The sequence below is a fragment of the Dipteris shenzhenensis genome, chromosome 3, assembly GCF_047967505.1.
Source record: "Dipteris shenzhenensis isolate YYH24624 ecotype China chromosome 3, Dip_SZ_1.0, whole genome shotgun sequence".
NCBI classification, from domain to species: domain Eukaryota; kingdom Viridiplantae; phylum Streptophyta; class Polypodiopsida; order Gleicheniales; family Dipteridaceae; genus Dipteris; species Dipteris shenzhenensis.
The window spans coordinates 2,799,059-2,826,378 of NC_141598.1; the positions used below are offsets into that span (position 1 = coordinate 2,799,059).

The 27,320-nt window shown below is 44.9% G+C and overlaps 1 protein-coding gene across 1 annotated transcript in view; it reads right to left on the minus strand.

The window, feature by feature from the left end:
* The window catches only part of OWL1 (DNAJ heat shock N-terminal domain-containing protein), a 145,530-nt gene extending 119,402 nt beyond the window's left edge, over window positions 1–26,128 (minus strand). The window contains exon 1 of the mRNA XM_087372999.1: window positions 25,794–26,128. Coding sequence (XP_087229125.1) covers window positions 25,794–25,931 — 138 coding nt within the window. The 5' untranslated portion in view covers window positions 25,932–26,128. The remainder of the gene's footprint in view (window positions 1–25,793) is intronic.
* Window positions 26,129–27,320: the final 1,192 nt, after the last annotated feature.

The window sequence follows — 27,320 nt, forward strand, 5'->3', positions numbered from 1 at the left end:
CCTTTGTGCACTACTAACTAGAGATGTAGATAGTTCCTCTCAAACTCTGATTATTTACCAATTCGTATCTCCTACCTTTTGAATAAAGATAGAATACACCACATTACAAACCCTGCTGAGGGAAACGCACCTCAAAACATAATCATGTTCTTTTTCATTTTAAACCCTGCTCCTTTATGTATGCTTAATTGTGTTACTTCCAATTCTACAACTCGTTAAAAGTCTGATTATTTACCAATTCGTATCTCCTACCTCTTGAATAAAGATAGAATACACCAAATGACAAACCCTGGTAAGGGAAATGCGCCTCAACATGCAATCATGTTATTTTTCATTTTACCCTACTCCTTTATGTATGCTTAATTGTGTTATTTCCAATTCTACACCTCGTGGATAATAATGCCTGTAAATTGGTTTTATATTCAGGTTAAATTGTCACATTAACAGGGAGCCGGCATCTTCACCATGAAACTCTTACATAAGGAGCACCTTGCTCTAAAACAGCCTAATGCTTAGAATGCCTCTTGCTGAAAGCACAAGATCCTGACAAAGAATGGCATGAATTCAGCAACCATTGACTCTTCAACGATAACCATGACTTTGAATGGGAAAGCGGTTTCTTTCTTTCCAGTTGTCATGATACAAGCCACACGTGAGTGGTTGACAGAGTACACGTGACCTCGGAGCAGGCATGGGGAAAGAATTTGCTCTCTCTTTCTCTGTCAAGGTCTGCTACCGCGCATCCTGTGGTCACACTACTTTGAGCATCGACGGGCGCAATATGTACACCAGGCGTAGAGGAAGGAGATAGTCTCGAATCTTTGGTGCTCTGACGAAATTGACCAGTGAGCTCGTGCAGCCTTGCTATGCTCCATCCTGAGCGTTCTCTCTATCACTTCGTCTGGAACTGCAGCCACATGGGAAGGTGCTGCACCAAACAAAAAGGAGGCCATCAATTTGTCAAACGCAACGTCGCCTTCCTGCAACTTTCAGTTGTGGCTCCAACGCCACAATCCACAGGCTGAAGGAATTACATAGGGTGGAGAGATCCAGCCTCCCAACTTGGCAACATGCCACTTGTCATGAATCTAAGCTCATTACTAGTTACATGCCACTTAGTTGGCAACTCTAGAGCCTTTGTAGCTTGCTAGGCTCCATAAGCTTGGAGTATTAAACCACTCTTGAAAACCTGCAACAATTAATTGAAGCACATAACCATGACATCCATTAACTGTTAGCTCTTGCATGCAAATAGAAATCTCTAGACAGTTTCTATTGCACTTTGCAATAGAAACCCCTATACCTCTCTCCCTCTTGTTTGATCCATCGTCGCTGATCCGTCTGATCCCGTCATCTCGCTGATCCCGTCACTGATGCCATTGTTGATCCGTTCCCTTCGTGTCTAATCCCGTCGTTGACTCATCGCTGATCCCGTCTGATCCCATTGCTTCCCGCCGTTTCCATCGAATATCTGATATCCGTCACTGATCCCCCATCGCTCCAATAGCTCTCCCATCTGCTCCTCTCCTAGCTCTCATGGCCCTTTCGTCTGCTCCTCCCGTAGCTCCCGTCTGCTCCTCCCGTACCCCCTCTCGTAGACAGTCTGTTGTTATCACTACTGCACCAGCAGGGTTGTAGGTAGGCTCGTTAATTTGGAACCCCTAGTTGGGATGAAGCACTAGCTCAACTAGGAGGTTAGCTCAGCCAGGGGGCAACATGAGATATGGCCAGTAAAGAATAGCCTAGCCTACCCTCCTATTCAAAATCTCCCTCTACTCCAACAACCTCCAATAGCAGAGCCCAATACGCCACAGTTGCAGCCAGAACGCCTTCCCTGTATGCACATATCTATGAACGAGGTGGTCTTTTTGACCAACCCATTATTGGTATCATGAACAGATTTGCTTCTTACAAGAACAAGTGAGAGAGCTGAGGATGCAGCTGGAAGACGCCATAACTAGAATTCACGTTTTGGAAGGACTTGATAAGAAGGAAGTCATTGACGAGGTTGTAAAGTCATGCAATTCCTACCCCCCAACTAGTCTCTGTAGTCAAGAATTTAGTTCGATCTGAAGTGCAAACACCCAAGCAAGAAGTGATTGTGGAGTTTGATGCAAAGGTCAACAAAGTTGATATTCAGGAAGAAATTAAAGAACATGCAGCTACAAAGGATAATGCTTTGAAAATCCCAATTGGCGGGCTTCCAAATGGATGGTATAAAGAACAGGAATCATTCCGTGATACCTTTGCACATGTCAAAGCAACCATGCCTACTATTGATTGGACAGATGAGCAGATGACAATCCTAACAATCCTGATGATATGGTGAGGCTCGAGTGGTCCCGATCGGTCGACGTAATGGTCATGCTGTCATTACATTCAACTCACGAGACATTTGTATAAAAGTACTACAACAATCTCACAAGCTGAAAGGGACTAAGATATGGATAGCCGAAGAACTCACAAGAGCTCAACTGAAGGATAAGGCAAAGGAATTAGCAAAGGTTCGGGCTGCCAGGAAGGACGGTAAATGGGCTGTCTATCTTGAAGGAGTAGCACTCATTAAAGAGTTTAAATCAAAACCAAAGACTCTCAGTCTTGAACTGTATGGCCAGCTATATATATGTATGTTTTATCCAGGTTACACGTAGGTACTTTAAATAAAATGGAGCTGCCTTCGCACTCCTTGGGAGCTTCCATGTGCCCTCCCGAAGCTTATGTACTAATTGGCTTCTCACATTGTCCCATAGACTTCTTGGTCTCCCGTGGACGTTACTAGACTTTCTTTCTTTCTTTTTTTCTAGTCTCTGTGGACGTTCCCACCAAACAAACACGTGCACACCAAAATGAAAGTACTCCAGTTGATCGAGGTCAACCCAATTTGATTTGATCGAGGTCAAAATACTTAACTCTAGTCAAAGTTCTTTGACCATAGCCAACACAAACTCTGGTTGACCATAATCACCCTCTTGGCCTAAACCAACTTCATGACACGAATAATGGACTTGTTTTACCATTACCAAACTACTCCCTATTCCTAGCTAGCTTCTTTTCCCGCCATCCACCACCCGCTCCTCTACTTTCGTTTTCCTTCTTCCTTCTCTCTTGTTCCTTGTCCACCTTTCCACTTCAGCCTCTTTTCTGTCACCTCTTTCTGCCCAATTTTTCTCTCTTTCCTGTTTGTTTTCTCCTTGTTTCTCACCTCTTGGTATTGCCTCCGCTTTAGGCCAGTCTTGGGCTGGATTTGAGGCCAAACTCAAGGCCCTCTCTCTGCCTATGGTCACCCTGAATCCCCTCAACACTGTTTGCAGCCCTGTTTCAGGCTTTTTCTTGCCCTCTCTTGCTCACAGCCTGTTTATATTTTTCCCCCTTCCGGGGCAAGGTAGCTCATCAGCCCTTTCCTAAGTCTCTTCCCACTTTCTTCCACCTTTTTTCTCATCCTTCCTCCTCCTCCTCTTCCCTTACCCTCGTCTAGAGTACCCTCTAGTAGACCCCTTTCTTTCTTACTCCTTTCTTTTTTTCCTTTCCTGTCCACCTTCTCTCCCGCCTGCTTCTTTTGTGTTGCTAGCAGGATTTAGAAGGCGTCTTTTCAGAAGGTAGCAATTTAATCTGGCCAGAGAAGCTGTAATGGCAACACCCTCAACACCCATCAACGTCAAGCTAGCCCTCTCACCTGAATACAAACAACAAGTTCATCAAGCAATAGGGGAAGTACAAGGCAGAAGGTCTACTCAATCGTGGGACCCCAACTCCCTCCTAGACCATAAGGGATCGTTTGTTAGCGTGTTAAGGTTTCACAGCTATCACAAGCTGTTTGTAGGCACTATTGCAACTCCTCAATACCAAAGTGCCCTCACCATGGGACATCACCGGCACACTACTAGGTGCAAATGATATAAGAGTCATTCCATAAATGTCTTGCCTAGCTTGAGCTTCAAAGAAACTATTCAATAATGTGTTTAGAGTACTAACTGAGTCATTCAATTGAGAAATCCTCCTTTCAAGAGACTCAACTTTGAGCTAAAGCTGTCGCAAAGCACTCTTTATAGGACCTGGATTTTGGGGAGATGGTGGAGAATATTCAGCAAGGCTAGTCAACCAGCCAGTAGTCTCTCAAGGATGGGTGGCACCACCAACACACTCTCCACATGCATCGCAGTCATGTGCAAGTCAGGAAAAATAAGAATGGGCTCGGTGGTTAAGTTTCTCCCACTTCCCATATAGAAATCATGAAGTGGGGCTGCAATATCAGCAAAATGTATGATGAATCTCTTGTATTAGGAGAAAATGTTGGAATGGTCACCTCCACATCTGTAAGCCCCCATATGAGGAGAGCGTGGGGGAGGGAGACCTAGGGCAGAATATGTCCAGAGAAGAGAGAGAGGGGGGGCTGCCACATGGGCAGCACATAGGCTGTCATGTGGGCAGCCAGCTAAGGGAACACACCTGTAGTCAAGGTGGCTGCAACAGATGGCGCCAACAACAGGAGCAGATGGCGAGGCATTCAGCATCAGGATCTGGCCTGGAAGAGGTGAATCTGGAACAGCAGACATGGCGGGGTGTCACAGGTAAAAGGCACGATGACATCAGCAATAGTACGGACGTGTACGGGAAGGACAAGGCGCCGGCAAAGGGCTGCAGCAAGGCGCAGTATAGTGCGGGTCTATGGGCAGGTCTATGGCTTGCAAGCAGGGCTGGCAGGTGGCAGGACAGCAGCAAAGGAGCTGGACCCTGCATGGAACAAAGGGCCAGCAAAGGGCCCTTATATAGGGCTGGTTGGGCTGAGCCAACCAGGTCGGTTGGGCCAGCCAACCTAGTCTGTCCAGTCGGCCCAGTCAGGGCAGACTGGTCGGTTTTCTACAGCAGGCCTCAGGGCCTATAAAAGGAGAGGCTCAGGCCTCATTTCATCATCCAGCCTAGCAGCACTTCAGGGAGCAGGAAGGAGCAGCAGAGCAGCAGCAGTTGGGCCTATGACCAGGAGGTGAACTGTGCTGAGGTGCTGCAGACTTAGCTCAGGGAGAGGCTGAACCTAGACTGTCTTCTAGGGCAGAAGGTTGCTGAGATCATCATCTGGAGCAGCAATTCCACCAGCAGAAGGAGTAGCAGCAGGGCTATCTTTGGGCCTACAGTCAGGAGGAGAAAGTAGTACCTTCTGCTGCAGACTTAGCTAACAGGAAGCTGCCCACCTAGACTGGTTTCCAGACAGCAAGGTGGAGAAGATCATTCTAGACGGAAAGTCTACTCACGCTCGAGGTGGAGCACGCGGACTCTAGTCTAGAGATAGCCAGCAGATAGGAGGACTTTTGTGGTAAGATCAAAGGACCACACCATTGGTGGGACTCTGGATCTGTCTCTTTTGTATTGTGTCCATAGTTGTGGACGGAAATATATTATTTGGTGGTTTCTCTATCTGGTTTGGTTCATTGTCTATTGATGAGTCTGCACACCTATTGAATGCACATAAGTAAAGAAGTTTGTGATTCCACACCCACACCGCACACTGTGTGAGCTCCTGGGCATTATTTCCGCTGCGTGTACCCTCTGTTGGGTATATTTTCTAACATGGTATCAGAGCCCAAGTAGGAGGCTCACAGGTGTGGAAGCCTGAAGGCACGGACCTTGCTGAAGGACGACCCTGATTCAGAAGCTCTAGGTAATCGACTTCCACGACTGGAGGATTGTGCCCTTGCGAGAAGGAGGGTGACTCAGGTTCAGTCAGGTGCGTTTAAAGTTCGCAGTCCAGGTGATCTGGAGATGTACTTTTGTTGCAGACCTTGCCAAAGGAAGGACGGGTTGAAACAGACCCTCAGAGCATGGTGCCTTGAAGACTCCAGGTTGTTCACTCATTATGAGGGGGACGACTGGAAGATCGTGACGGTTGGATTGCTTGAGTTTAGAGGCGGGAACGTGACTGAAGGAGGTGGTGCCAGGAGGTGCTACCAAAGATGGACCTGTGTACCAGGATGGTGTGCGGAAGCGGAACCGGACCTGGTGGAGCAGGAGCCACTCGATGAAAAGCCAGGAAAAGATTTCGACACCGAAAGGTTCCAAAGGACTACGACTAGGGAGTTACTGGAGCATCTTCATCGACGTGTTGGCATTGGGCCGAGATGTGTCGGTGAGAGGGGGTGTTGGAATGGTCACCTCCCCATCTGTTAGCCCCCATATGAGGAGAGCGTGGGGAAGGGAGACCTAGGGCAGAATATGTCCAGAGAAGAGAGAGAGGGGGGGCTGCCACATGGGCAGCACATAGGCTGTCATGTGGGCAGCCAGCTAAGGGAACACACCTGTAGTCAAGGTGGCTGCAACAGATGGCGCCAACAACAGGAGCAGATGGCGAGGCATTCAGCATCAGGATCTAGCCTGGAAGAGGTGAATCTGGAACAGCAGACATGGCGGGGTGTCCCAGGTAAAAGGCACGATGACATCAGCAATAGTACGGACGTGTACGGGAAGGACAAGGCGCCGGCAAAGGGCTGCAGCAAGGCGCAGTATAGTGCGGGTCTATGGGCAGGTCTATGGCTTGCAAGCAGGGCTGGCAGGTGGCAGGACAGCAGCAAAGGAGCTGGACCCTGCATGGAACAAAGGGCCAGCAAAGGGCCCTTATATAGGGCTGGTTGGGCTGAGCCAACCAGGTCGGTTGGGCCAGCCAACCTAGTCTGTCCAGTCGGCCCAGTCAGGGCAGACTGGTCGGTTTTCTACAGCAGGCCTCAGGGCCTATAAAAGGAGAGGCTCAGGCCTCATTTCATCATCCAGCCTAGCAGCACTTCAGGGAGCAGGAAGGAGCAGCAGAGCAGCAGCAGTTGGGCCTATGACCAGGAGGTGAACTGTGCTGAGGTGCTGCAGACTTAGCTCAGGGAGAGGCTGAACCTAGACTGTCTTCTAGGGCAGAAGGTTGCTGAGATCATCATCTGGAGCAGCAATTCCACCAGCAGAAGGAGCAGCAGCAGGGCTATCTTTGGGCCTACAGTCAGGAGGAGAAAGTAGTACCTTCTGCTGCAGACTTAGCTAACAGGAAGCTGCCCACCTAGACTGGTTTCCAGACAGCAAGGTGGAGAAGATCATTCTAGACGGAAAGTCTACTCACGCTCGAGGTGGAGCACGCGGACTCTAGTCTAGAGATAGCCAGCAGATAGGAGGACTTTTGTGGTAAGATCAAAGGACCACACCATTGGTGGGACTCTGGATCTGTCTCTTTTGTATTGTGTCCATAGTTGTGGACGGAAATATATTATTTGGTGGTTTCTCTATCTGGTTTGGTTCATTGTCTATTGATGAGTCTGCACACCTATTGAATGCACATAAGTAAAGAAGTTTGTGATTCCACACCCACACCGCACACTGTGTGAGCTCCTGGGCATTATTTCCGCTGTGTGTACCCTCTGTTGGGTATATTTTCTAACAGAAAAGTCCTAGAAAGCTGCGTACTTCATGCACAGTTCTCAACTCAGGCCATTGTCGGATAGCTTTGATCTTTGCGGGATCCATTACTACTCCATCCTTGAAAATGAGAAAATGACATGACCAAGATAGGATTTCGTCCAACTTTTCTTTCCATTAATGTAAAGCCTATTATCTCGTTATTCTTGAAACACAATTGTCAAATGTCTCTTATGCTCCTCTTCTGACTTTGAAGGTACCTGTGAAAAGTCTGCGAGTCCTAAAAATCCGGTTCATCATCCTGTTTAAATTCGCAAGAGCATCCATCAAGACAAAGGGCATGACCAAAGCGCAAGAGCATCCATCAAGCCAAAGGGCATGACCAAAAATCATACAATCTGAACGTCATTGGAAAAGCCATCTTATGGATATCCATGGGATGGATCCTTATCTAGCGACTCTTTAAATCAATCTTGCTAAATAGTAGTTCCTTTCATCGATCGAGCACATCGTCTATGCGTGGGATCGAAAACATGTACTTGACAGTCATCTTATTGAGGGTTCTATAATCAACACACATACGAGAAGACCCCATCCTCCTTTCGAACCATCAACACAGGTGAACAAAAGGAAATAAACTTGGTTGGATAAGTCCTTTAGAGAGCAAACCCTATGCCTGAGCCATAATCTCTTCGGCTTGGGCCACACTCACCAAATAAGGTGGCCAATTAGGAGGTTCGTTCCATACAATGAGCTCGATTGTGATGCTAGATGCCTGACTAATCTTCTTTGCAGTATGCTACTTCCCTCCAGACACGTCATCATATGCTCATGATGTCACTACAGAGGGACACAACCCTTATGAGGCGATACATGATGATATCATAGAGTTCTCCAGACAGGGAGACACCCTCCTTCTGGGCTCTAAAGGTAGCTCTCCCAGCAGTGAATCTGAAAAGCAATCTTTAAAGCATGTAGAAACTGGAAAAAAAAATTATCTCAAGAATCTAATTTAGCTTTGCGCTCATCGCCTTTTTCTTTAACAAAGATAATATAAGCAGATTTCAAAGGCTTTATTAATTTTCCAGCAACACTAGATGCAACTAGAATAGTTTCTCCTAGCAACAATCCGATGCTCCTTGTTTCTATGAGTGAAAACAAGTGTCCTCTCCGGTACGATAAGATGCACGTCTTTTCTATGGAACCAAGGCATCCCCAAAACGACATCAAACTGGTCCAATGGCGAAACGAGAAGTTGTCGTGATCCACATTGTCCTAAATATGGATCCTGAGCTTGGCAATAGCAGGCATCATTGGTACTGATTGTCCTTGGAAAATGTCACACATAACGAGATTGCCCTAACTCTTCTGTCTTGATCCCTAGCTGCAAAGCTAGGTCATGTGAGATGAAATTATCCGTCACACTTGGACCGAACAAAATCAACACGTTCCAATGTCTTACTTTTCCCCATGCATGAGAGGCAAAGTTCTTTGGCCTCTGGTTCAGCCACTCTCAAGAACTTGCAAGAATTTGGTAGGGACCCCTCCTGCGAAATTCTTTGACGGGTTTTTTCACCTTTTTTGTTCTTGCAAGTTCTTGGACTTTAGGGCAATCGGTAGCTACGTGTCCCGTCGTCCCACATCCGAAACACTTTCCTTCCTTCCAAAGATCTCAATCTATTTTGGAGTAACCTTGGATTTTCTTTTCTAAGGTTTTAATTCACCTCTCTTCTTCTATGGCTGAGATTCTTTCTTTTCGAATCGTGATGGCAAAGAGGACTTCTTCCCCATTCCTCCTCGAACAATCTTCTTCTTTTCTAATCCCCCTTTCTTTGCTTTCTCAAAGGAAGGATGATCTTTTATGTGCATGAGCACTCCAAGTGAAGCTGAATGCATAAGATACTACATGTTTGTGTTAGGTAGGATGTTCCTGAAAGCTCGGACTTTGGGTGGTGAGCCTGGTGAGATTTCTTGAAAAGAAAACTTGATATGTATCCCAAAACCTCTTGTTGTAAGCTTTAATAGGCTCGTCCTCGTAACAGCCCACCCAATCACTGTCAGTGAATCCATGCATAACAAGTGAAGAATCATCCTCGTAAAGAAGGCCCAAATGTTGAATGCCCATGAGGTACCTGAAGACACACTTCATGGCTTTCCAATGGTGTGTAGAGGGACCGTGCATATATCTGCTCAACTGTGAGATAGCATACTGAAGATCAAGTCTGGTATGGCATAAATAAAAATCAAACAACCAACTGCCTGCTGATAGAGGGCGACATCACATGCACCACTGCCATCCTCAGATGAGAAGTGAAAACTAGGCTCTAATGGTGTGGATACTGGCTTGCAATCCTCAAACTGAAAATGCTGCAAAAGCTGTCAATATACTTGGATTGTGACATCAAAATACCCCCCTCACTACTAGCAAATTGAATGCCCAAATAGTAATGCAAAAGACCAAGTGTTCGGCTAGCTGTCACTACAGCCCAAGATCAGACATAGCAAATGTCTTGCAAGTCAAGCTTAAAAGCTGCTATTTGCTCAGCATGTGTCCCAGTCACAAGCATGTCATCCACATAGAGTACTGAAACCAGGCTCTAATGGTGTGGATACAGGCTTGCAATCCTCAAACTGAAAACGCTGCAAAAGCTGTCCAATATACTTGGATTGTGACATCAAAATACCCCCCCCACTACTAGCAAATTGAATGCCCAGATAGTAATGCAAAAGACCAAGATCAAGCATAGCAAATGTCTTCTGCAAGTCAAGCTTAAAAGCTGCAATTTGCTCAGCATGTGTCCCAATCACAAGCATGTCATCCACATAGAGTACTAAAATCAGCAAATCTGTCCCACTCTTTCGGATGTAAAGGGTAGCCTCAATAGGGCTGTTCTAAAAGCCAAGACTAAGCAAATAAGCATGTATCCAAGAATACCAAGCCCGGGGTGCCTACTTCAATCCATATAGGGCTTTCTTTAAGCGGCATACCTTCCTTTCAGAACCTTCAACCTCAAATCCAAGAGGTTGGATAACATAGACTCCTTCCTCCAAATGCCCGTGAAGAAAAGCTATCTTCATATCAAGCTGATGTACCTCCCAATGAAAATGGACAGCAAAGGCAATAACAATCCTGACAGCATAGCCCTTAGCAACAAGACGAGCTTTGTAACGATCCACTGAACCATCAGCTTTCCATTTTATCTTATAAACCCACTTAGTTCAAATGGCATTCTTGCCAGGAGGCAAGTCACATAAGTCCCAAGTGTTATTCTGATAGATAGAATCCAATTCAGCTTGCATAGCCTTCAATCAACATTCATTCTGAAAGGCATCCTTACGGCATAATGGCTCTTCATTGCATGCTGTACCAACCAATGCATAAGCAACCAAATTAGCATGCTCTTTCCGGATAGCTGCTCTACTACGGGCTGGCAGAGGAGTATCTTGTTTGCTATCTTTTAAAGTGTCAAGGAGCCAACAGGGGACCTTTTTGGGCTCATGTTTTTCAGCTCTCTCCTCGTCAAGAGCCTTGTGCACTATATATCCTGATCAGGTGGAAGCATATCAGGCTGTAAAATCATGCTGCATTTCAGGCTGCCCATGTGGCTGCAAATGATGAATAGAAGGAGGAGGAGCAACCTCAGATGTGACATCATCAGTAGAGTCTGACGGAAACAAAGACATCAAGCTGTCAAAGAGATCTGGGACATCAACAATGGGCTGTTTTTGATAGTCCAGCAAAGGCATAGAGGAAGATTCATCAAACACAACATCCATACTGACAAAAACCTTGCCCATGCGGGGCTGATAGAGCTTGTAGCCCTTGCTCTCTGAGCTATACCCAATAAAAATGCATTTGACAGCTTTATCATCCAACTTTGTGCATGTCTTAGAAGGCACATGTACATATGCCAAGCATCCAAAAGTTCTCATGTGGGAAATCCTGGGCTTATGACGTGTCCAAGCCTCATAAGGTGTGATGGTCTTCAATGCCTTGGTGGGACATTTGTTCAAAATGTAATTGGCACACATAACGGCATCCAACCACAACTTGTTAGGCAAGTGCTTACCTTTCAACATACACCTAGCCATCTCCATGACTGCTCTATTCTTTCTCTCAGCCACGGGATTCTACTGAGGAGTGTAAGGCACAGTGCATTGATGATGTATACCACATGAGGCCAAAAAATCAGCAAATTCCTTTGACATATACTCACCCCCCCCTGTTTGTATTAATGTGGGCAATTTTCAGCCTGCTTTCATTCTCTACCAAGGCAATGAAATATATGAAGCGTGCAAAAACGTCAGATTTGGATTTCAAGGGCAAAATCCAAGTATATATGATCAAATCATCAATGAATGTGACAAAATAATAAAATCCCCCAAGAGCTGCACTCCGCATGGGTCCACAAACATCACTGTGAACCAAATAGAGCTTGCGAGATGCACCAACTCGCCCATCAATGGGAAATACAGAACAATGCATTTTACCAAGCAAGCAAGCTTCACAGAAATGCTTTGAAGGCATATACACATTAGGAAGATCAACAACCATACCATCCTTATGTAACTTCACCAGAGCCCCAAAGTTGACGTGTCTAAACCTCTCATGCCAATGGTACAACAATCAACAGCATAGGCATCTGCATCTGCTAGTCTAGCATCAACCAAGCATCTGTCATAGGCATCAAATCTGTAGAGCCCTCTAGTCAATGTCACAGTCAAAACCATGGTAAAGGCATGTGTAGCATCATAGACCGCATGCCGAACACCATCAAAGAGAACCTGATAGCCACAAGTAGCTATGGTGGCTAAAATAGATATGAGGTTCTTGCGGATGCCTGGAACATAAAGCACATTGTCTAAGTAACTAGACCACCAAAAACAGCTCTTGCCCAATGCCTTTCATTGTATATGAGGCATTGTTGACACATGTAATTGTCCCCCTCTTGGATGCATGCTCAAGTGAGCGGAATAACTTCCAGTAGGAAGTAATGTGCTTTCTAGCACCACTATCAAAGAGCCAGGCATGGGAAACATCAAAAACTGTCATGCAGGCATCGTGAACATCATGATTATACTGACATGTAACAAGAAAAGCCCAGTGCTGGTCATGTGCAAAATTAGCTGACTCATGTCGATCATCTGGACTAGGAGAACTAGAGACTGCAAGACCAAACTCTTTCTTCTTCTTCTCAGATGCAATTCTCTTCCTGCATTCAGAAATGTTATGCCTAGGTGTCCTGCAATAGTTGCATCTCTTTTTCTTCTTCTTCTCCCAAGAAGAAGAAGCATCATGCGAGTGACCAGCATGTGTATGAGGGAGCTTACTAGCTGAAACCTTGCCTTTTCCTTTGTTTTTATGCTAGGCAACAAAGGCTTGATCACTAGCCATAGAAGCGTTTCTGTTTGCACGGCTTTGTTCCTCCTGTAGTAAGAGGGCAACCAGCTAGTCAAAAAAAATAATGGTTGGCATTGCCACCTGCAACCAACCTCAAAGTAGTAGCAAAGCCCTGGTAGGAGTCAGGCAACCCATCAAGGGTATTAGTAACAAGCTGAGAGTCAGGCACCACCTCATCAATAGTGGCCAACTGCTCTTTCAAATCCTTCACACTGGTAAGATAGGCATCCATAATACCACCCTCTTCTAGCTTCAAGTCCTTTAACTACTTGCGGAGATAGGCAACCCTCGCCTCATTCCGCACCTAATATAAGGATGCAAGCTGGTCCCACACTTGCTTTGCTGTCTTACAAGACTGGATATAAGGAATAATGACCCGTTTCACGAAAAGAGCAATCAAGGCATGTGCTTTGGCATCACGTCCATCCCACTGGATCTGCTCCTGAGTAGGAGGCAAAGCACCTGTAGTGGAAGATGCAGCTGCACCAAAAGTAGCATTCACTAGATGAGCCTAAGGCAGTATTAGTTGTACCAGAGGCATTACCAGAAGCAGCATTACGAGTAGGCCTGACCTCAGTGCCTGAAACAATATTCCACAAATTCTGTGAAAAGTGAGCACACCAGCGAGAATGAGAACTCAAATGGCTGCCAAACAGCTTGGGAAAGCTGTCAATGGCCGAGGGGAGGGATCCCCAACCTGCTCTAATACCACTGTAGGCTAGGGCAAGCAAAGAAAGCTCAAGGATGCAAGGAATAGAGGCAAAAACGAGCTGATGTAATGAATTGCTGCAAAACTGAGTGAAAGTACAAGAGAGACCCAATATAACAAAACCCTAGGGCAGGGTGTCCTAACTAGTACATGTCCTAACTGTGCCAACAGACCTAACTGCCTATAACTAGGCCTACAAAGCACATATCAAGAAATGAGTGGCACCTATGGATAGCCCATAGAATGGCCTACATTCTTCTCCTTGGTCTTTGTGTGAGAGAAAGGAGAGCCAGAGCACACCACAATATATTGAAAAGATTAGAAACAAGATACGAGACTAAGGTTTTGTCTTAGTGACAAAACCTTATCCTAACTACTCACTGTAGTTAGGGATCCTGACTGTGGTTAGGGGGGGGAACCTCTAATGAGGGAAAAGTGCCCCCAACCCACTTATTGGTCATACATTGGTCACTGCCATGAATTATGGTGATAATTCCAACACCCCCCTTTAGTGCCAATGTGATGATGTACAAGGAAATGATCAATCACCAAAAGGAGATAAGTTCTGGGCACTTCGAAATGCCTCAAACTTCTCACGTGGAAGTGCTTTGCTGAAGATGTCTGCAGCCATAAGACTTTGTGCCTTGCAAGTACCGGAAGATGCATTTTACAGCCTGCCAAAGTGCTATCTTTAGGCTATGCATATATCTGCTCACCTGTGATACTGCAAACTGAATATCGGGCCGTGTATTGCACAAATAAATGAGGCATCCTACAGCCTGGCTGTAGAGTGTGGCATCTATTGATTCACCTGCATCACACATAGTAAGCTTCATCCCTGGCTCCATGGGAGAGGCTATACACTTGCAATCTTGCATATTGAACCAATCCAAGATCTTTTGCACATACTTGGATTGAGACATAATAATGCCGCGTCTCTCTTATATAAACTAGATCCCCAATTAAAAATGTAGCATGCCCATATCTGACATGTCAAACGTAGCTTTCAATTCAACTTTAAAAACATCAATTTTTCCTTCATGTGACCTTGTGAGCAGCATGTCATCTACATAAAGAATGATGACTAAAATTTTTCCCCCATCCTTCTTGATGTAGAGGGTACTTTCAGTTGGATTGTTATTAAGCCCCTTGCTGGTCAGAAAGGCATCAATTTTGGAGTACCATGCACATGGGGCTTGTTTCAGCCCGTACAAAGCTTTATTCATCTTGCAAACTTTATGTGCATTACCCGAAATTTCAAAGCCAGGAGGTTGCTTAACATAAGCCTCTTCCAACAAGTCTCCATTGAGAAAGGTTGTTTTTATGTCCAACTGATGAACATTCCAATCAGAATGTGCAACCATAGCAATAATTGCTCTGATAGTGGTCATCCTAGAAGTAAGAGCAAATGTCTCCTCATAATCTATGCCCTTCTTCTAAGCATAGCCTTTTGCAACCAGCCATGCCTTGTACCTATCAATGGATCCATCTAACTTTCTTTTTACTTTGAAAACCCATATGGTAGCTATGGCATTCTTTCTTGGTGGCAAATCCACAAGATTCTAGGTCTGATTTTTCTCAATAGACTATAACTCATCTTGCATGGCATGCATCCAATGCACATTGTCTTTGGTATGAGGAGAGTACCTGCATAAGCTGATGCAACAGAAAGAGCCCCCCATTCGTGCCTTGCTACACGAGGAGTTCTGCCAGGCAAAGGATCATCAAGCCTACTCTCCTTGAGAGTTTGGAGCAACCAATTCGGAACAGTTTTGGCTGCGTGTATTTCTCTAATCTCTTGCCTGACAGCATCTTCTATTGTCTATGGAGGAACTAAATCAGCCAGTGGCTAAATCGGGGCATGTGGAACAGGAGGAGCTTGCTGTAAATGCTGATTTTCAGCAAGGATTTCAGATGCGGAACATTGCTTTTGGAAGTGCACAGGTTTCCCTTCAAAAAGGATGGTGCAGTAAGAGTTGTTCGGACATTACAGCTCATTCATAGTGATATCTGCAGTCCCATGAGGACTCCTGCATTGGGTGGTTATCTCTATTATGTCACATTTATTGATGACTACTCAAACTACACTTGAGCCTATGCTTTAAAGAAAAAATCAGACGTGTTTAAGCATTTTTGACACTTTGTGGCAAAGGTTGAGAATGAAACAGGACTCAAGGTGCAAATTCTACGCACAGATAGAGGGGGGGAGTATATGTCTCATGAATTTGAGGCTTATTTGAAAGAGAAAGGCATCACACATCAGCTTACAGTGAGGCTCACCCCTCAACAAAATGGCAAAGCTAAGCGGAAGAATAGAACTCTTATGGAGATGGATAGATGCATGCTCACAAGCAAAGAGTTGCCTCACAGGTTTTGGCTTGAGGGTCTCATGTGTGCCAACTATGTTTTGAATTGGGCTCCCACTAAGGCTTTGATCAGTGGAACATTTTCGAGTCTTTGGATGTGATGCATACGCCCATGCGCTTGTTGAGTTTCGACATAAGCTGTCAGACAAGGCACTTAAATGCATATCTTTCATGACTCAGGAAGAGACTTCAGAGTAGTGGTTATCATCTCTTAATCAGGAATAATCTCATCTATATTCAACAATTGCTCTCTCAAGTCCTGAAGCTTGGTGAGGTGATCAAACATTAAGTCACCCTCATCCATGTGAGTATGCGATAACTCTCTCTTCTAGAAAGAGGCCCTAGCATCATTGCGGACTGTAAACATACTCCCAAGCTGCCTTTGAGGTCTTGCATGATCGAATGTGCGGAATAATAAGCCTTTTGACAAAAAGAGAGATTATTGAAAGTGCTTGTGCATCACATGAATCCCACCTTTTATGTTCCTGTGTGGGAGACACAACTGCAGCTAGCACTTGTCATGCACCCTGAGCTTGTCCTCTACCCCTACCTCCACCTTGTTGAGGAGGAGTGGCAGGTGCAACCACATTCTCTAGCTGTGTCCCATCCCCAGTGATATAATCCCACAAATGTTTGCCAACTAAAAAATTGTGTACCATAAAACTCCATAAAGAGTAATTGGTACCATCCAACTTATCCTCCTATGTGAGGACACCAAACACTTCATTCGGATTGTTATGTGTCAACATTTTTATCTATCCACGATTCTATCTGTAACCTGAACCTCTTCTACGTCTGTAACCTGAACCTCTTCTACGTCGTTGAAACAGTCCCGGGCGGTGGCTATCTGTTATTCCACCCAGCCTTTCTCAAAGGATAGTAAATCGTCAGATCCATACGTTATTTCATTCATACCTATCCATGAGACCCTCAATTCCCTAGATAGTTCTCCTTGCCAAATGTCATCAATTTAGCCTCTCCACTTGGTGCACCTTTTTACCCCTCTCTTGGGGCACATTAAAAACCACTTGCCCCTTGGCATTATTGCACATTTAGGTGCACCTAGGCCTTGGCACTCAGAACTATCTAGTCAATGCCATTCCGCCCTCACCTAGGACCTTGGCAGTTACTTCTCTTGACCATTTCAATTACGCACATTAACTATTACAAAAGTTGGTCATCTAAGAGAAAATGCCCACCGATCTATCCGAGGTCATGCTATCCCGACTAGAGCATAACATTCCTTCCCTCTTCAAGCATCAGCGTCCTCGATGATGAAATCTGGGAAAGCTCTCCGTAACTGGTATACGGATTCCCAAGTAGCTTCCGATAGAGGCTGACCATGCCATGCAACCAACACCGTGGGTATCTTCCGATTTCGTATCTGCATTGTTCCTCGGTCCAGGATTCTTGTTGGTTGGCGCTTTGCAATATCCTCTATCTCCTGAAACAAAACCACACCTTCGATTAGTGAGTCACCTGTATGCAAAAATTTCTTTAAGCGGGAAACATGAAAAACCGGGTGCACCTTACACCCCTGTGGCAATTCTAATTTATAGGCTACACTGCCTATTCTCTTTAGAATTAACCACGGCCCACAGTATCGAGGTGATAACTTAGCACACTCTCCTGAAGTCAACGACTTCGAGTGCGAAGGAATTCTGAGAAAAACTTTTTCTCCTTCTTCAAATACTCTTATAGACCGATTTTCATCCGCATACACCTTGGCTCTATCCATAGCCTGACGAATATTAGCTCTCGCAAGTGCTAACATCTCCCGCATCTGAACTACAAAGTTCGCGGCACTAGGCACTTTCTGAGGTACTCCAACTATAGTCGGATTGGCTGTTCTATAACCATAGTTCAGCTCAAACGGATTAAACCCGGTAGATGAATGTTTTCTATCATTGTAGGCAAACTCCAACAATGGCAACCACTTGTCCCATGTATGTTGCCTCAATGACACATATGCCCTCAGCATATCCTCTAAAGTTTGGTTGACTCTCTCCGTCTGACCATCCGCAGGATGATCCCCACTACTCATTCCCGACTCAGTCCTTAGTGTCTCAAATACCGCTGTCCAAAAATGACCGGTAAATCTAACATCTCTGTCTGACACTATGGATCTAGGCAATCCATGCAGACGAAATATATGTCTAATAAACAAATCCGCCACTTGCGGGGCACTAACAGACTCTCTAGTCGGAATGAAGTGAGCCATCTTGGTTAGACGATCAACCACCACAAGGATAGAATTATATCCTCCTTGTGTTGCAGGTAGCCCTACAATAAAGTCCATGGAAATGCTCTCCCACTTACTTAGTGGTACTTCCAAGGGCTGTAAAAGTCCGGGTGGCTTCACCCGCTCGGCCTTGCTTACCTGACACGAGAAACACCGTGTCACATATTCATGAATATGCTTTTTCATCTTTGGCCAAAAGAAATCTCGCTTCACGAGATCATATGTCTTCTCGACACCTGGATGTCCCGCACACGGGCTATCATGGCATTGTCGAATGACTCTCTGCCTGAGATCATTCTGACCAGGTACTATAACCTTGCCATTTCTAACTAGCATACCATCCCTTATGGTATATCTTGCATAAGTTTGACCTTTTCTGGATGCCAAGTCATCCTTTACACTTTCCCCGGGTTTTAACACATGAGCCTTAGGCCATAAGCTCTGGACAAACTCGTCCACTTTTTGAGTTTCTCTGATCTCGGTCATTAGAGCACTCTCTAATACCGTGAAACTCAATGCGAGACAACGCATCAGCCACCTTATTATCTTTTCCTCTTCGGTACCGAATCGTTAGATTAAACTCCTGCATGAGCTCTGCCCACCTAGCTTGGCGGCCCCTCAAGTCAGGTTGTTTACAAAAATGTTTCAGAGTATCATGATCTACATCCACATAAAACTCTGAACCATACAGATAATGCCTCCATGTTTTCAAAGCATGGATAACAGCATACAACTCCAATTCATGAGTTTGCCAATTCCTTTGAGAGGGAGAAAGCTTCTTGCTTTCAAAGGCTACTGGACTTCCCTCTTGAAGGAGGACTGCTCCTACCGCAATGCCACTTGATCGGTTTCTAGGAACAACGGTTTCTAGGGATCAACTATTTTTAACACCGGTCCTGAGACCACAGCTTGTTTTATAGTGTTAAAACTTTCTTGTTGATTCTGTCCCCAAATAAAAGGTACTTTATCTGAGGTCAGATCAGTCAATGGCGATACTATTCCGAATATCCTTTGATATGCCTTCTATAAAACTGGACAAATCCCAAGAATGATTGCAACGCGGTCAGACTCTGAGGGATTGGCCAAGTTAGTATCGCAGCCACTTTCTTCGGATCCATTTCTACCCCCTGTGGAGTAATTATGAACCCTAAATACTCAAGCCTAACCATATACGGTATAGTTTTCTTTTTATTCACATAAAGACTGGCTTTCCTCAAAGTACTGAACACTATCCTTAAGTGTTCACATGACGAAGGTCGCTGGAGCATTGGTAAGTCCGAAGGGCATTACCAAAAACTCATAATGACTAAACCTGCTCCTGAAAGCGGTTTTGTGCACATCCTCGGCTCTAATCCGGATCTGATGGTAGCCGCACTTAAGATCTATCTTGCTGAAAATCACGGCTCCATGTAATGCATCTAGCAAATCATCAATCCGAGCCATCGGATACCTGTGCTTAACAATGATATTATTCAATGCTCTGTAATCTATACAGAGGCGAAATGTATCATCCTTTTTCCTCTTTAATATCACTGGCGAGGCAAAAGGTGAGAAACTTGGTTGAATCTGCCCCAACTTGAGGTATTCTTCCAGTTGTCTACGCACCTCCGCTTCTTCAGCAAAACTCATTCTATAGGGAGGTCTATTTACGGGTTCTGCCCCCGGGATCAGTTCAATCTTATGTTGAACTTTCCGCTCTGGAGGTAACCCATAAGGTAGTTCATCCCTAAAACATTCAGAGAACTCCTCTGTTATAAGATTAGCCAGCTTGGCCATCTCACCACTTTGCGTAACATCAGTGCTACCGATGCTATGCAAAGGAATAAAAACTCTACTTGAGCTTTTCTGATTTCCATCACGGAAACCAATGGTCCCTGCGGTATATTTTTTTCACCTCGCAAGACATAAAGCACATCATTCATCTTGAATTGATATACGTGCTTTTTCCAATCAATGGCTGGATTCTTCCTAGAATGCCACGCCATACCCAAGGCTATATCTGCATGAGCAAGCTTGGTCATTTCAAAATCAAGCTTCTCAGCATAGTCCTGAATCCGAAGTTCCAACTGGGTAACCCTTTCGTCCCATACTTCAGTTGAACTTCCATCTGCCATCCTGACTGTATACGCATAGTCAGATGGACTTGTCTTTAATTTCAGCCTCTTCACGAGCTTGGAGTTAATCACATTGTGAGTTGACGCCGAGTCAAACAACACAATGACATCATGACTGGCCACTTGCCCTTTCATTTTAATTAACTCCGTATCATTGAAGGCTGTATACCCCGTTGCTGCGGGCTTAGATAGGATGTTATCAGGTGCACTCGTCACTAACTTAGCAACAGATACACATAACAAACAAGGTACTAACCTCTGAGAAGGTCCCGCCAGTTGCATCTGCATACGCTCCGCATTGGGACTCTCCTGCATTTCTACGTCACATTCAGATATTATCATATTAGCCGTGCGACGGTCTTTATTCAGTGGACAATCCTTCCACTGATGTCGCTGAAGGCAGCCGAAGCACAATCCTTCTTTTCTAGCTTTCTCTTTTTGTTCAGGGGTCAACGAGGACTTTGACCAAGCCCGGGCTGCCATTGGAGTTATTTTCCTTTTCACCCCAACGGTGGTACTTGTTTTTACTGGTCCCTCAACCGGCTTCACTTGCTTGGTTTGGCCACTTGGCTGCGAGACACTTGTCTTTGAAACCCATTTCCTCGGATATCCCCCTTTTTTCGGGTGCTCATACTGAGTCCCTGCCTGCACAAATCCACCAGATCTGCCTCTGGCATCCTCATAGTTCAGGGCTACTGCTATAGATTCATCTAATGTAGTCACAAATTTAGCCCGAACTTCCATTTTGATTTTGTCGTTCAGTCCATAAATATAGTCTTTTAACTGAACCGACATAGGGAGAGGGTCTGTTATTTTCATCACACATTCCCTGAATTTGTCAGTGTACTCTGCCACTGACAGACTCCTCTGACGAAGATTTCTATAAGCATCCCAAGCTCGGGATTCCTCATCAGGTGGGAGAAAGTGTTTCTTGAATTCAGCTTTAAACCCTTCCCAGGTGGTTGGAGCAACTTGATCCTTCTGTTGCTTTATCCACCATCTGTCCGCTGCCTCAATAAACAGGTGTGTGGCCTCGCGGATTTTCTTTAGATCGGATCTAATCTCACAAATGGCGAAGGCTTCTTCCCACTTGAGTAACCAAACCTCGATCACATCAGAGCTGCGCTCGGTCATCCGACCAGCGTACTTCTCCGGTCTATAATTAGCGATATTGGGCACTTTGACCCTTGCGCGCTCTAAGGAATGTATACTGGGCTCTGGCTCTGCTGGAGCTTTGCCCTTATCAATTCTAGACGGTCTAGCCGACAAGGCTTGCACCATCTCCCTGATCTCATTTTGACCAGCATTCACTTGAAGCTGTTGGTTCATAATCTGCTGTAAAACATCCTCTAATATCGAAATCCTACCAATCAAAGTAGGTGCTGCCTGATGTGACATCTGTTGTGTAGACTGTACTCTAGACTCACTAGGATTCACTCTTGAATTCTGCCCTTCTGCTTCCATAGGTTCACAGTGGAAGATGGGGTTTTTTTTTCTTTTTTTTTTCCTTCTTCTTCTTCTTCTTTTTTTTTTTTTAATTTATTTTATTTTATTTTTTTTTAAACCCAAATAACCAATATATACACCCTTCACTTCTGTTCTGCTTTCCTGTTTGTTTTTTTTTTCTCTTCTACAGTGCAGAAATCACAGGACCATATGAAAACAAAAAAAAACTGCACGGAAAGAAAGAGCTCCCTGATCTTTGCGACGACTCCGGCTGCTCTTTCTCAGACGTAGAGTTTCCCTTCAAAGTCCATTCCAAATAGACTGTGCAGACGCCTTAAAATGCCTCACCGGCGGTGCTTCTGCAGGACAGCAAGCAAGATGCGACCAAAACGTATCTGACGATTTCACGATAATGTAATCGACGTGACGCCTTCACGTTGCGTAGATTATTATCCCGCTCCAAAATTCGATTAGAAAAACCTGTCTGACTACCGAACCGCTACGTTGCCCCAAATTTAGCCGTCCCCTGCTCAAAATCCGCTTGGGAAAACAGCGTCAATTTGTTGACCCATAAGCTCTTTCAACGTCAACAGTGTCCAAGCTCACGTCCAGCTCGACCCGACTATCCTTCTCTAGACTCTACGCTCCTGTTGGCGCAGATCATCTATTTCTTGTTACAACGTCGATCACCTAGGATCACGTCACGTACAACCTTCGTTATCCTATGCCTTCACCGTGATCAGCACGTCGCTTTCACCAGTCGTCGTAGCAACACACCAACCAAAGTCAATATCGTCCACCTTCCCTTCATCCTCTAATCATGCTCTGATACCAAAATGTCAACATTTTTATCTATCCACAATTCTATCTGTAACCTGAACCTCTTCTACGTCGTTGAAACAGTCCCGGGCGGTGGCTATCTGTTATTCCACCCAGCCTTTCTCAAAGGATAGTAAATCGTCAGATCCATACGTTATTTCATTCATACCTATCCATGAGACCCTCAATTCCCTAGATAGTTCTCCTTGCCAAATGTCATCAATTTAGCCTCTCCACTTGGTGCACCTTTTTACCCCTCTCTTGGGGCACATTAAAAACCACTTGCCCCTTGGCATTATTGCACATTTAGGTGCACCTAGGCCTTAGCACTCAGAACTATCTAGTCAATGCCATTCCGCCCTCACCTAGGACCTTGGCAGTTACTTCTCTTGACCATTTCAATTACGCACATTAACTATTACAAAAGTTGGTCATCTAAGAGAAAATGCCCACCGATCTATCCGAGGTCATGCTATCCCGACTAGAGCATAACATTATGAGCCATAACTGCCAAAGAAAACAAAATGCAGCAAATGTGACAAGAAATATTCCTTCCTAGGATTTATAGGTGCACAACACAAATCCCTTCCGGCATATAGATGCAAGCTGCCCACTGCTCAAAAAATCAGCCAATCAAAGGCTCAAAATGCAACAGCCCAAAAGCATAAGCCCAACTGAAATTATGCCAAATTAGCCTGCAAAACACCTGCACAGTGTCCAAAAGCCCCAAATCTTGCAAAATTGGTGTCCAAGACCAAAAGCCCCAATTAGCAGGGTGAAATTGGGCTGAAATTGGGGCAAATACAGGAAAAGCCCCAAATTTTTCAAAATGCCCAATGCTCAAATCTGCCTCCAAAGATTGCTTGAATCCAAGCTAGACACTGGCTGAATCCCAAATGCTCTTGCGGGCAGCAACAGTATGGACATCACCTGGCAAATACGGACAATGGTACAACAAAGCTGTACGGAATGTGCAGCTGGGGCTGTACAGAAGGTATAGCAAGCCTGTACAGCAGTACGGGAAGCAGAAGCTCAGGTGTACGGCAGGTTGTAGGAGCGCAGGTGTACGGACAGCTGGCAGCGCGCAAGTGTACGGTCATGGCAATAGCTGTTGTACGGCTATCTATGTGCGGAGATGCAGGTACGGAGCAACACATACACTTGTACAGTCGAGGTGCAAGTGTACGGGCGACGGGACTGGAGCGGGTACGGCTTGCTGCAAGTACAACGGGTGGTACGGAGTGCCTCACAACCAATGCAAGCTGGAGCTGAGCTGAACGAACTGCTAGAGCTGAGCTGATGCGAGAGCTTGCAGGACAGCACACGGGCTGTAGTGAGTTCAATACCAAATGTGAGAGAAAGGAGAGCAAGAGCACACCACACTATACTGAAAAGATTAGAAACAAGATACAAGACAAAGGTTTTGTCTTAGTGACAAAACCCTATCCTAACTACTAAATATAGTTAGGGGTCCTAACTGTGGTTAGGGGGAAAACCCTCTAATGAGGGAAAAGTGCCCCTGGCCCACTTATTGGTCATACATTGGTCACTACCATGAATTATGGCGATAATTCCAACACTTTGAGGGTTTCCCCCGGATTTAGTGATAGTAGGAATGTGGATAAATCTTTCACCAATGTGTTGCATGCAAAAATTGATCAAACATGTATGTATGCAAGGTAGTGGGTACATGTTCTTGAAAGTGAGCTTGTTGAGGGCTCTGTAATCAATGCAGGGGCGCATAGACTTGTTTTTCTCTTCCGCAAGTAGTACTAGAGAACCAAAGGGACTACGACTAGGCAAGATGTAACCTTTGTCGAGCAAGTCTATAACCTGTCATTAGATTTTCTCATGTTGAGTGAAGCAAACCTGATAAGGAGGCTTCGAAACAGTGGAGTACTGTCTAGAGTAAGTTCGATTACGCGGTCCATTGGTTGTTGACATAGTAATTGATGAGGGCTGGAAATTTGGTTGGTTAAGATACTTAGGAAGATCCTCAATAGGTGTCTCTTCCACCAAGGTAAGCAGCAAAATGCCATTTAACTTGTCTATGAACCCACTTCTTAACTTGTAGTGACGAGGATACTGGTATTGTAAGAGCATCCCTAGAACCAATTATCCCAATGAGTTTTTTGGTTTGGACGAACTGGATTGTTGAGTGGAAAAGTTGATTTACGGATCGAAGTTATAGAGTCATTGTTGTCCTGGGATGACATCGTACCAAGAGTAGCATGATGTCAAAGTTTAACTGGTTTGTAGCTTCCAAAGGTCAGCTCTTTGATCCTGGTGTTGCACAAGAATGTAGTTCCATTTGCGAGTTCTCTTTAGTTATCCATATTACTGGGACTGGTGTGCAGATGAGGCTGTTGTACCGAGAAAATAGCAAGGAGTTACGGGGACAGCCACTATCGATTAGAACAGTGATTGAAGTACTACGAATGGATCCTTGGTGGACACATAAAGCTTAGGTGGTGAGGGAAGCTTCAGGGCTGCTGGCAAGGCTCAAGTGAATGGTATTGGCCCTAAACCCTGAACCCCTGAAGATGTAGTATGCCGTCTTTATGTACCTAGACACCTTGGGGATCGATCATATGGAGCTTCTCGCTCTATTGTGCCTACTTCAGGCACATCAATGCCTTTGCGAGCAACATCTCAACCTCCTTCACAATCTCCTACATATGGCACAGCTACTCCACATGGGTGTGAGCAATGTTGAAGGGGAAATCTCTCTCAAAACAGAACTCACAACTAGCCTTCTAGGCATTCATGCATAGAGCAAGAATCCAACTACCTTGAGTAGACTTTTGTATGGGTCCAAGATTCTCTAAGGTGATGCTATGCTTTTCTCCATGCTAGAGAAGGCCCTAAAAATTTGCATGTCCAACCTAATGATGTAGTTTAGTAATTGACAAATGCGAGCATAGATATAATGTCCGAGCGAAGGGAATCTCGCGGAAATGCAGAATCCTGTATATGATGAGTACGCTGGTGGTAAAAGTTTCTAACTGGACTGATCATTCAGTAGCTTGGAATCAAATTTCGGTCTGCTAAGGAGACGTTCCGTCAACTGGTTCTTGTAAGCATCTATTTGCCGATATTACTCGTCCTGCATGAAGCTACAGAGCTTGAAGGCTACAGATACCGCAACTTTGGATAAAGATACAAAATTACCAGCGAAAACAAAAGCAGATAGCTAGCAAACTACTTGAAACCACAGCTTACACGTACTTTACAATGTATTCGAAGATAGAATGAAGGACTGAAAATGAAACGAGCATGCTCAATATTTTGACCGTTGTAAAAATTAGACACAAACCTGAGGACTAGTATGTTTATCCGGGTGGTAAACCTGTGCCCACTGACGGTATGCTCGCCTTATTTCTTCGTCGGAAGCTTCGGGTGAGAGATGCAAAAGAGCGTACAATTCTCGATCAGCAGGTTTGTCCTTCTCCATTGAGATTTCTGCAGCTTACCCTCCTAAAGTGATGTTGTTAGCTGTGATGTAGTTCACACTGTTCTACACACGCTATTCGGGATGAGCTATTTTCAACAACATGAGCATTTCACTTCTAGGAGTGCGCCTCTTTTTGGCCTGCCACGAGTGAAGGCAACGCTCAGTAAAGCGAAAATACATCTCATTTTGGCCACGTATTTGTTTTTGGCTTGCCACAAGTAGGCCTAAGTTGAGGCAGCTACTTTTTTAGAAGCGAAATTCACTAATTTTTAAAATATTTCTATCTTATTTGTGATTTGTTGAGGCTCCTTTATCTTCCCCCTCTCTCTCTTGTTTCTATTTAGGTCCCCCTTTTTCTTGGCCACTTAATTTCTATTTCTTGTCCTCTTCATGGCAGGCCACTTGAAAGTGGTTCAACTTGTTTCTTTAAGGCCTTTCCAAATTCCATGTTTACAAACACACTTCACCAAAACATTTTTCTTTTTGGCCTACCCTATGGAGAAGACCTTAGTGATGATTTGGTTTCAAAGGGAAATTTCCTTTCTAAAAAGTTTTTTGGGTTGTTCGAAATTCCCATTGGTTGCTCCAAACCTTGGCAAAGAGAATTGATGATTTGGGATCCCTTTATGACTTTTGGGCCATTCACATTTACTCCTCTCTCCACACTCCTAATCTTCTTCTTGCTCTTCACTTTCATTGTCCCTTCCTGAATTTGGGGCCTCCAATTTAATGATCACTCTGCGCATTTCACTTCAAGCAGGGGCAGGCCTGATGAATGATAGATATATCATTCACCTTGTTTCCAATGTTATGAAGCTAAATGTCTGGTAACTAGGCGCAGTATGTCTCACTATGTGTATGGACACACACATTGATAGATGTGGATGTATACATGTAAGGGCACGTTTACATATGTGTTCTACCAAACTTCATTTTTGTTGTCATGGCTCCAACCTCCTTTGTTTACAAGAAGCACTCCTTTAACTTGGGGTTTTCTTGACTACCTTAAGTCAAGATTTTAACGGAGTGAGCCCTTTGCATGCCACCCACGTGGCCTAATGTCGTAGGTAATATAGGAGTGAAGCGAGCACGAGTGGAAGTGACAGATGAGATGAGTGAGAGTGTAGAACGTGCTCCGCATGGCGCATGCTCCGAGGAGGCTGCAAAAGACAAGAATGTGGGAACCCATGAAGACAACACGTCATATCTCGAGGTGGTGTCTAAGAAGCTCCAAGCGGGCTTCTCCCCCCTCGAGGAAGGTGAAGCCAAAAAGCTACTCCAGGCATTGGTGGCGTGTCATGCCAAAGAAGCGACCTCAAATACATGGTTTGAGACTGAGAAGAAGCATGCAATAGCGTGCGAGTTGCATGTCGATGATGTTAAACCGGA